Source organism: Coffea eugenioides, chromosome 10 (genome assembly GCF_003713205.1).
Source record: "Coffea eugenioides isolate CCC68of chromosome 10, Ceug_1.0, whole genome shotgun sequence".
NCBI classification, from domain to species: domain Eukaryota; kingdom Viridiplantae; phylum Streptophyta; class Magnoliopsida; order Gentianales; family Rubiaceae; genus Coffea; species Coffea eugenioides.
The window spans coordinates 34,294,093-34,306,173 of NC_040044.1; the positions used below are offsets into that span (position 1 = coordinate 34,294,093).

Consider the following 12,081-nt stretch of genomic DNA (forward strand, 5'->3'; position numbering starts at 1 on the left):
CACACAGTAGTTTCTACTTTTTTCTGTATCGTGAGCGGCGAGACCAGAAGTTAAGGTTTGTTAGCCAAAGTTGGCAACCAGGAACTAGAAAATCCTGGACAAGTTGAAGTAGTTGCGCTATCAGCCAACATTTCATAACTAGAGGAAAGCGTTGATCATAGAAAGATACATTGCAAGAATTAGGAAATGATAACCACTCTTAAAATCATTGGACAGTTGATGCACCCTAAAACATCCTTCTTAGCTGATCTACTAAGTTACTTGTACCTGTTGCTGTGCAGGCTAGTTGGCTCTAAGTTACAAGGAAATTGAAGAAAACTTCCTTGTTAACCTTTGTATATGCTATTAGCAACTTGAAGGACTGCCTATCTCAAACTCAAGAGGATCATTTCACGTTGCGAACATCGATCATAGATGTCTTTACTATGTCTTTAACTAGTAATCATGCTGAATCTATCCTCGGCTTTATGAACAGTCCTCTCATACTCTCTAACTGCTTCAGCTGCTAAAAATGATTTGTTTTCTGCTTCAGCAATCCTATGTGTGGCATTGTTTTTTCTTGTTTTGATCTATGTCTAAATTCTAGCTTAAATGCATTATTTTTTGTTCTTTGATTATAGCATCACTGTATACTGCTTTCATTGGATTGTGCCATGAATGCTTGATTGGGATTACTAAAACAATGACTTATTGGTTTTTCCTTTGATTTTTTCTTTTTTTACTTTTTATGCAGAAATTGCACATCTTCTCATGGCCAATAGGAGGTGAAGACATTGGATCAATAGTAGAGGCTTTTCTTTTAGCATGCATTTGGTTGTTCATTTTAGACTGTTTTGAGTAATTTATCTTTGAAAAATGAATCTGCTAATAGAGAAGAAAACTTGTATTTTGGTTAGTATTGTGTCGTGTGATGATGGAATGTTTGGTGTCCTTGTATTAGCTTCCAGCTAGTGACATATTAAGCCAAGGAGTGTCTGTTTCTGTAGGTGCAACTGTTATCTTGTCAAAGAGATTTAAGTTCTGAGAGCAGAAGATCAGTGTTGGAAGCAGTTACTAGGAATATGATAGAAATCTTATTAATCGATGTTGATTAGCTGGCTAATGGTTGTTGCTCTCCAGCTTCTTTAAGCTGAACAGCATTGGATCATATTCCTCTACATGGCGGCCTAGCTAAATTATGAAAAAACCTTTTTTGGACGCTTTTTTATTTATTTATTTGGTAATATCTTTTATCAAGTCATTGAGGCAGAGGAGCTGGCTGTGGCAAAAGCTTATAGGCAGGAAGAGGCTTCTTTAAAGTCTGACGGCTTTGCATTCTGCACAAGTCTCTTTGAGACATGCTTTAAATATTGAAATACACTATCAGAAGCAAAAAGTCTCATGGTAAGTGGTTGGAATAGGGAGATAGGAATACTAAGTACTCGAAATCCATCAGTGCTTAAACAAGAATGTCTCAGTCTATAATTCATTAGATTAAAATGTAGATGGTGATTGGATTTTTGTTGAACAGGACATCAGGGAAGAGGCTGTTCATTTCTTTCCTACTTTGTATACCTCAGGTCATACTAAAATTGATTAGAGGAGGACAATGCTCACTTTGAACACATTCCTTATTTGGAAAAGATTAAAAAGGCTGGTTTTTGACATTGAAGGGGATAGCACTGTAGGGCCAGATGGCTTTACTGGAAAATTCTTTAACTGCTTCATGAGAGGTTATGCTAGAGAATTTGTATATGACTGTGGTATCTTTCTTTTGTGGTGATAGCTTGCCTTGCTCTATTACATCTACTTTGATAGTTCTGATTCTAAAAGGGTTGAATCCTTGTGACTAGGGCTGCAAACGAGCCGAGCCGAGTCGAGCTTTGAGCTAATCGAGCCGAGCCTCGGCTAAATTTTATCAAGCTCGAGCTCGAGCTCGAGCTCGACGAGCTGGCAATTTTCGAGCTCGAGCTCGACTCGAATCAAGTCGAGCCGAGCTCGAAAAAAATAAAAAAAAATTATTTTATTTTTAAAAAAATAAATAAAATAATATTTTTTCTGAATAAATAATAAAATATTAAGGATATATCCGTAATTTCACTATGAAAATAAAAAATAAAAAAATATATATATAATATACGTAATTTATTATTAAATAAAAATAAAAATAAAAAATATATATATATATACTCAAGCTCGCGAGCCGGCTCACGAGCTAATGAGCTTAATATTCTGAGCTCGAGTTCGAGCTCGAGTTTGACTCGAGCTGGCTCGAGCTCGACTCGAGCTGGCTCGAGCTCGACTCGAGCTCGATTAATGTCGAGCTCGACTCGAGCTTGACTCGAGCGGCTCGCGAGCGGCTCGATTCGTTTGCAGCCCTACTTGTGACTTTATCCAATTTTGTGCAATAAGTTTGTGTAATTTATCAACAAGAATTTTTTTTCCAGAACCTTGGTTGATATGCGGTCCGACAAGCTTCACTGAATTATTTTTTTGTAGTGAAGTTGTTTCATCAAAGGCCGCCATTTTTTTGATAAGTTCCTACTTGCTCAAGAAATGCATCCTAGTATTGCTAGGACAAGTGGGGGACGTAATGTAGCTTGAAATTAGACATAATTAAGGCCGATTATAGCGTTTAATGCCTTTTTTTCATTCAGATTCTTCAGGCCTTTGGTTTTGGAAAGATCTGTATAAATATAGTCTGGAGACTCTTTTTTTCCTTTCCGAATTCATCATTTCATTGATTGTTAATGGGTCTTGAATCACGACTTTTTAAATCATCTGTGGGGTTTCATCATGGAGCCCCAATATCTCCAGCCTTGTTTTTTTTATTAGTGCAGAGGTTCTTTCGAGAGTTTTCCTTCTTGTTCTGGTTTCAAGGTCCCAGGGCATATGTCCTATGGTTTCTCATCTAGTGTTTGTGTATAATGTCCTAGTTTTCACTACTGCTTCAGATTCATCTTGCGGCCTATCATGGAGATGCTGCATAATTGTGAACGTGCATCTAGGCAGAAAATTAATGCATCAAAGTGTGGTTTCTAGCTCATCAAGGACTTCCTGTGGTTGGGCATAATGTGACAACTAATTTTTGACATATTTTTCGTACAAATAATTTTCTGTTAAATACTTGGATGTCCTCTTTTTTGTGATCACATGGTGAACTATGTTAGACAGTTATGCACGAGGTCCATTCTTGGAAGTCTTGTTTGCTTTCTGCTGGGGGAACTTAAATTAATAAAATGCGAATTCAGCTTCTATTCCAATTTATATCTTAGCAGTTGCAGATCCATCTGTATTATCTATGCATAAACCAAGTTCGGGTGCTTGGTGCTTGTGCAAAAAAAGTAATTAAACTTTTAATTGAAGTTATGCATCATCAATTCAGACTTTTCTTTTCTTTTTTTTTTTTGAAAAAAAAAGTTTACATGGGCAGTATAAGTTATGCATCATCAATCCAGACTCAATGCAACAAAGTTTTATATGGGTAGTGTAAGTTAAATAACTATTATTCAAACTTGTAAGTTTCACCAAGTCTAATTGTATTGAACATCTAAAAAGTAGATTACAATTTTTTCTTGAAATGTTGAACTATACATATACTAAAATTTAATTGTATTTTTTTTTGAATTATAAAGTATATTAGGATGATCCTAATTTTGGACTGTTCAAACATCCAATGATTTATTGCCACCTAGACTTCCCTAACTATTCTAACCACCTAGACTTCCCTAACTATTCCAACTTGACTTTGCTTTTCATTTTCTATAAAAAGTAGTCTTTTGATGCATATCGTTTCTTTTGAAGTAGTACAATACATAGTAAGCTGATGTCACAATTTACATAAACCAATTGTACGTATTTTCTATTCATGATTTTCAATTCATGCATTTGGTTCTATTTCTAGTACAATATTCAAGAAGCACAAGAGGCCATTTCTATAACTTTCAATTTTACCATTTTTTTTCTCGTTTTAGTTGCTAATAAAATACTTATTCGCTTGGATATGCAGGTTCAAACTTCTTCAACAAAACATCCGTCATTGAAGCTAAAATTTATCTAACTAATCCAATAAATGGTAGAAGTTCAATGAGAGGGGAACCACACTTTCCATTTTATAGTTTACAACCCCTACTCATTTTAGAAACTCTGCAATTAAATTATCTAAATAAACAAAAATTATTTACAGAAAATTAGAAAACACATTTTGACATTAGTAAGTTAAGCAAAGCACTTACATGTGTATGATGATATTAAGTTTAATAATCATCAATGTGGACCAATAAATATTTTGACCTTTTTTTTTAATCTATTGGCTATTGTTTGTGCACTATTGAATATTCGCATAAAGTTTATTTATTACACCATCTAGGAGTCACACTCTAAAATATCCATAAGTTTTGGAATAATACCAAAAAATAGTATATTAAATAGGGAATCGGTAGTGGAGACGGATACCAATGATAGGTGACAGAGCTTTTTGGTGATAGATGTCGAGTGGTGGGAGAGAGACAATGTTTTGAGTATTTCAAATAAATACCAACGAGCGTGTTAGATGGTTTTTTTTTTGGTATTTATGTAAAATTTTTACAAATTTTTTATGTCTATTTAAAAGTATTGGAGAATATTTATAAAACTCCATCATCTCCCATGCCCCACTCAACATGGATGCCACATCCAACATCAACCACCACCACCCTCCCCCACTTGTAACCCTCACCACCTCTCCCACACCCGCTATCACCCCTTCTTCTCCTTTTGCTTGTCATCCCTCTTCTTCTCCTCCTTTTCAATATACTCTTTCTTTCTCCCTCTCCCTCTTCTCCTACCACCCCCTTTCCCCATCTCCTCTTGTACCCCATCCCTCATTCATCTTTTTCGCCTCCCACCACTATCCTCATTCCCCCTCTTCTCTCTCCTACAGTCCACTGCCATCCTTCTTGTTCATTTTTTTTCTCTTCTCCTCTTTCTTTCCCCTTTTCCTCCCTTCCCATTCTCGTGACTCTCACCCTCTCCTTTGTTTGATTTAGAGTAGATCAGGCAAGAGAAGGAGGTTACGGGTCGAGTGAAGAGAGGATGAAGAGAGGAAAGAAAGGGAAAAAGGAAGGGAGAAAGAAAAAAAAAGAAAGGAGTAGGAGATTGTGGTGACAGTAGAAAGGGGGGAAAAAGGAAAAAAACTTTGTGAAAGATAGAGGGGTTGGTAGCAGTAGGGAGAGAGTGAAGAGATAGGGAGGAGAAAGAGGGATTATGGTAGTGGTAAAAGCGCTGGGGAGAATGACGTGGAGGGTGGTACTAGTGGTAGAACGGTGTGGGTAATTTTTTAATTTATTTTTTACATTGGAGTATATCAAAGATTTTGTGAGCGTTTTTAGAGGGTTACCATAGGTAAAGCTGTAAAGAAAATTTATTTATTAAAAACATAGAAAGAATAGAGATGCTAAACGGACTTGACATTTTTTCTAAAATAACTTTAGTAAGTTACAGTAAACTTTTAGACAAACATTAAAAAAATATACAATCCAAACAGACTCAATGATAAGAGCCTAAAAATGTGCTATAGCATAGAACCACTTCTGTAAAAAAAAAAATACAGGGCAACTTTTAAAGTGCAAACTACAATGAAACACACATGAATAGAAAAGGAAGAATCAAAACACTCACCAACAATACACAAATGAGTAAAGTCTTGGAAAAACTTTATGCTGCTTGTTAGTCAATAATTTCATGGTTTATGCAGGTGAATTCCTATGCTTATCTTCCTCCAAACTCAACTCATCACTTGAATTGTGAGGCAATAGCAACTCTTGTTGTATTTTTTTCCTACCAAACGTTATATTATTATTCAAGCTGCCCAAGAGTACAATGCAGGGAGGAGGGCCGCACCTTACCTCTGAAATGAGAAGCGAAAATTAAAAAAATTCTGCATATCCAGTGCCAGTAACCCTTTAGTGCGACACGGTAATTGAGAAGCCCTAGTATAGAGCTCGAAGGACCCACACGCAGTACCGTAGGAAGCCAGTGAATCAGTCACAGCATTCCCCTCCCTGTAGCAATGCTTGAACTGATAATACTCTGGCATAACATACTGAATGGCACGCACGACAGGACAAATGACCGCTGGACCTGCCCCTCCCCCCCATAAACAATTGATCAAGATAAGGCAATCAGATTCAACAATTAAGTGCAATATCCCCCTTTGCCGCCCTAACTGAAGACCTAGAAGGAGCGCGCGTGCCTCCGCTTGCAGGGGACTTACCGGACCAAAGAAATCAGCAAAAGCAAGAATGAGCCTTTCACAGGAATCGCTAAACACTCCACCACCACCCCCGCCTCGAAGAGTAGAGCAACCATTCGTATTCAACTTAAAGAAACCGTCCGACGGACACACCCATCGCACCAGAGTGGAAACTAAGGACCTCCGAACCCCAGACAGCGAGTCCAGAATTTTCGCCCATTGAAGTGGTAACCTTGCCATGGCCAAAAAGTACACCTGGACCAATAACCGTAACTCATTAATGATCCATCCCCGAACCTGACCAACGGATATACTTCGTCCCTCAAATCGAGCCGTGTTTCTAGCCCGCCATAAAAACCAGACAATAAGCAATGGTAGCATGCGGTATTACCACCGCAATGCCCTCCTTTTGTCAGGGAGCAACCACCATTTGTAGCATCATGACCTAACAGAAGCAACTGAAGGAGTTGCAAAGCCTAACGACTGCCCAAAAAGCCCCCAAACCTCATTTGCTAGTGCCCCAGTAGCAAACACATGTTGCAGCGTTTCCAACTGAGGCGGCAAACAGCAGTGGCACTTAGAGGGGGCATAACCTGAAACTTTTCTAACACATTATCCACCGACAGCTGCTCGTGCAACAATCTCCACATAAGAAAGGATAATTTCGGCGAAATTAGAGAATGCCAGACAGAAGCAAATGCCCAAGACTGAACCCCAGAGGATCGAACTACCTGATATGCCAATTTTGTAGAAAAATCCCCCGAAGGTTCTAAGGTCCAAACTAGACTATCCGGAACCTTACCAAAACAAAAGAAAGAATCTGCAGCCGCCTCTGCGACCTCCGAGGGGAAGGTAGCCAAGGTTAAATGATCCCATTGGCCCTCACACAAAAAATTCTGAACCCGAGTGTTTGACGCTAAATCTGGAAACCTCCATGCCAACGGACCTAGCCCACTCCAATTATCCCACCAGAAGGCAACATCCCCCCTAGACAAATCCCATTTTAGCCATATCTCCATGGAAGATCGAACCCCAAACATTCGTTTACAACTCGGGGAAAACTTAGGAAAAATAGAGACCTGATTCGGATATAATTCACCAACATACCTAGACCTCATAAACTGGGCCCAGAGCGAATGCCCACATCTAAACAGCCATCATAGCTTACAGGAAAATGCTTCAATAATGGCCTGTAATGAACGAAAACCTACTCCCCCCTCCTCCACGGGACGACATAATTTCTTCCATGCTGACCAGTGTCGCTTAAACCCAAACTCTGATTCCCCAAAAAAAAACCATGCAAACATCCGCTCTAGCTCAGCAATTACCCCTTGTGGAGGCACCAATACGGCTAGAATGTGAGTCGGAATTGAAGATAGCATATGCTTAATGAGTAGAGCACGAGCACTCATTGATAGCCATCGACCTCGCCAAGAATTCAAATACTGTGATACTTTATCCAATAAACCATTGAACAAGGATCCCACCCTTCTCCCAGCATACAAGGGGCAACCCAAGTAAGTGACTAGCAGCTCTTTAAAAGAAAACCCCGTTGTCCGCGCAATCACCCTACGCCGTACAAGCGATGCCTTCTTGTCCACCAAGAAGCAGCTCTTAGAAACGTTCACCAACTGAGATCCTTTGATATTTGCCCAATACCTCCAACTGCCCTTTGTATATTTGTCTTTCTTATGCATCAAAGAAAGAAGGTTTGATGCATGACACAATTTAATCAGTTTCTGCTTACTCTGCTTAATCACAAAGGCATATTTACCCTAAATTGTACTTAGTGAATACACTTTCTAACTCTATTTTTATTTATTTTTTTAAGGCTACCTATTAACTTTTTTCCCTCAATCAAATGTTGATACTGCAGAAGATTTATTAGATTGTTGCATATGAAATCAACCTACTATTATTGCCTTCTGAAAAAATTTAGACTGGTTCTCTTATTAAGTGACCAATGTCTTGTTCTTACAGGTACTCCTACCTAGAAAACTATAGTACAGAGCTAATTGTTGGTACAATAGATAAGCAACCTCTTCTTGAGACTCTTAGAGAGGTAAATTTACTGTCCTTTCTGAGCAATTCCGGATCAATATTCCTAAGAATAGAATATTATAACTAGAAGTTTAATGAAGTCTCAAAGCTATTAGATTTTGGTCAGACATTTTGAACTACGATTAACTGAAATATTACCTTCTTGTTCATTCTCAGGTTTTTGTACTCAGGAAACTACTTCCCACTTCTTTACCATATGACTTCAACATTCATGTGAGTTGTTACCTTACATACTTTTGTTTTTGAGATGCAATGGCTGCCCACACTACATCTCACTTTTAGATAGCAAGATGTAAATTCTTATCTATTTGTGAACAAGGATTCAACAGAGCATGTTGATAGATATATGTGGTTGAAGCATTAGATAATGACAATTATACTCCACTTGGCAGATCATGGATTTTCAATCAGGAGAATTTCAATTATGATAATGATTATTATACTCCACTATCTGTTTGTTGATCATTTTCTTTGTTTTATTTAAGTCATTTGGCCTTTTATTTTTTTTGCAAATTTCCCTCTTGAAGATAGCAAAATAGCATAGGCAGCAGGCACTCATCCTCTATTGAGTAATACAAGCAGAATACCACTAGCATTATAAACACTGGGGATTAAGATGCACCGCAATCCAACTTTTGAAACTGAAGCTCAAGTATCCCCCTTAAGTCACATTATAAAAATTCTAATGAATTGCAAAACTATATAAAAATAAACGTAAAAGTCTAGAAACTCCCAAGTATTAAGCACATATAATAATCTCCTATTATACCATGAAGGAAATGAGTAAAGTGAATATATCACAAAGAAATTAAGCTTAATTACCTTGCCTTCGAACCAGAATAGCTCACAAAATTGTTGGTTGAGTTGTCTCAAAGCTACAATTAGTTCACCAACGGAGAACCAAATCCAACCAAGGAATTGGTTGTGCAATTGAGAAATCAAAAGAAATTTCAATTTGGTATTTCTATTGTAGAGATAAAACTAAGAAACAAACCTAAGAATCAACTAAGAAACAAACACAAAATTGAGATAGAACTATCGCTAGGTATAAGCCTCACCATTTTCCTTTGAGACTCTACTTAAGCTATTTCTACTGCAGAGAATAAAGACGAAATAGGTGGAATTAGGTTTCAGAGAGAAAGAGAAAGATTAATTGATCAGCAAATAAGAATCAAAGGTATTTCTACATCATTAGGAATCGAGAGGTGGAATTGAGAGGTGGAAGAGAGAGAGATCAACAAATATTGTATTCCAACACAACAGAGACTTCGATATAGAAATTAAAAAAAAAAAGGTCGGAGTACAGGTTTCGACCGAGGACAGCATCTTTGTTGCAATGTAAACTGAATTGAATAACTTTGTTGCTATTTTTAATTCAACTAGTGAATTATAATATCTTTTTTTTTGGCAAATACTTCTCGAAACATTAGAGACTAGAAGTTTAGATTAGGAAATTAGGCATTTTGAAGACATTTGAGATTCAATAGATGATGAAAATTTAGAATCAAAATAGGATCAAAATTGTTAAACAAGGAATTTGAAGCCAGGTTTTCAGATTTGAGAGAGAAGGTGGAAATTTTTTGAAAGTTTGGAGAAGGTCCAGTAGCTAATTTGTTTCAGGGACAACTTTATGTCAATTCGTAGCTCCTATCTTTGAGCATCACTGTGTGTATCCAGATTATCCATAAGGATTTTTTCCTAGAACATGTTCCAGATGTGCTTCATGATAAAAGTTTGGTTATATGTGTCTAATGTAGTAATCAAAATCCCACCCTCATCTTTAGGAACATGAAGTTCCTTCCACTCAACCTTAGCCATTTATTGACTCTCGTTTTCTCTAGACAATAGAAGGCTGCGAAAAGCTTCTCAATTCTTTTGCTAATTGATTTGGGCAAAATGAACATGCTACTCCATTAAAGATGAAACTATTAACTACATATTTGAACTAAATAGTCTTCTTGCATAACTCAAGTGCCAAGATACCCAAGCTCTAGATTTTAGAATTCATCTTCTCCAAAATAAGTATGCAATTAGTGTATGTTATTCGCGTAGAATTATGTGCCCTACTAGGAATACATTGCAATTCTGTAAGTTCAGCTTCAACCCCAAAAAAGTTCTCAAACTCATGAAGAGTTTTCTTAACTAGTTGCATAGCTTTCTTTGTAGCACCTGAAACCACAAATACATCATCAACAAAAATTAAGTGAAACAATTTCATCTTTTCACATTTGAGATGGTAATCCAGCCCATGAGCTGCATTGTTCCTTTCCAATAACTAAGGAAAGTCCACCAAAGTATTAGGAGTAAATAAGGAGATATTGGATCTCCTTTCCTCAACCCTCTTCCACTTTTAAAATATCCTACTATAACTCCATTGATATTGAGTGAGAAATGTGCTATAGTGACACACAATTTAGTCCAATCAATAAAATCGTATCAAAAAAATTCATAAGCCTTATAGTAGTGAATAAAAAATTCCAATCAACAGTTTTGTAGGCCTTCATGAGATTTATCTTGATTGCACAGTTGGGTTTGCCTCCATCTCTACGGTAATTATACACTAGCTTATGCATCAACATGATATTTTTTGAAATCAAGTGCCCTTTGAGAAATACATTCTGGTTTTGACCAATCAAACTAGGTAAGACCCTTTTCAAATGATCAGTGAGGACTTTCAACGATGCCTTATAGAGCACATTGCAACATGCAATGGGTTTACAATCCTTCATTTAGAAGCTTACTGGGTCTTTGGTAACAAGGTAATAAGAGTACTATTTAACGGTTGATACATGTAACAATTAGCAACATAGAATCTCATAGCACGACATACCGCTTCGCCCGTGAGTGACCAATTCTATATGTAGAACTCTATGGTATAGCCATCTGTCCCTGGTGCAGTATCACTTTTCATGCTAAATATGGTTGCTTTAATCTCATCATTTTTCACTTCCCTACTCAGCAATTTTGGTTGACCTTTAGTAATATTTTTCTTTATAATTAGCTTCAACTTGTAAATAAGAGCATGCTGACTAGCAAACAACCTTTTGGAAAACTACACAGCTTCATATTTTACTTCTTCACAGTCAACCTTATACAGTCTTCAATTACCAAAGAAAGCAGTCTGCTCTTTGCCTAATGTTTCACTACTTTCCTGTGGAAAAATTCTTTCTTGTCACTATCATTCTTCCATCTCACCCTTGACTTATCCTTAAAGAACTATTCTTCAGCAATCAAGAAGTCTCCATAGGATAGGAGATACTTCCTTTCAAAATTCTGCAAATCACTATTATGAGGTTGTTGTTGCAAGTATGCAACAAGGACTGGGTAGCTATTGAAAGATCCATAGCTTAGTTTACTCTACCACTTAGATTACTTGAAAATGTCTTGTTGAAAGCTTTAAGATCACCTTTGAATGTTTAAACAAAGAGTTCTCATGGGATTACTGTTTTCTTGAGTCACCTATGCACAAGCTAAAGTACTCTGAAACCCTCTGTTCTGCATCCAGAACCCGTGAAACTTGAACGATTTTGAACCATAATCTACTCAATCTGCAAGTTTCACTAGTAATAGGCAATGATCAGGATATGATAGTGGAAGAAATTCCCAGTAATATGTATAAAATGCTAGAACTACTTTCATTCTCCAAAACCCTATCTAGCTAACTATACTGCATGTCCTTTCCATCATGCTTATTGCATCATGTAAGAAAATAGCCAGATGCATTCAGTCTTCTACATCAATTTCCTCTAGACATATATTTAATTCATCCATGGCACCATAATCAAATGTCTCACTGCCCAATTTTTCTA

The 12,081-nt window shown here is 37.1% G+C and overlaps 1 protein-coding gene across 1 annotated transcript; it reads right to left on the bottom strand.

Annotated features, from left to right (window-relative positions):
• Window positions 1-1,237: 1,237 nt before the first annotated feature.
• LOC113750728 lies at window positions 1,238-7,251 on the bottom strand. Its single transcript, XM_027294672.1, has 5 exons — window positions 6,805-7,251; window positions 6,662-6,763; window positions 6,233-6,466; window positions 5,865-6,061; window positions 1,238-1,340 (listed from the first exon to the last, which is right to left on the bottom strand). Exons 1-5 carry the CDS (start codon window positions 7,249-7,251, stop codon window positions 1,238-1,240), a joined length of 1,083 nt encoding a protein of 360 aa, XP_027150473.1.
• Between the last annotated feature and the right edge of the window lie 4,830 nt (window positions 7,252-12,081).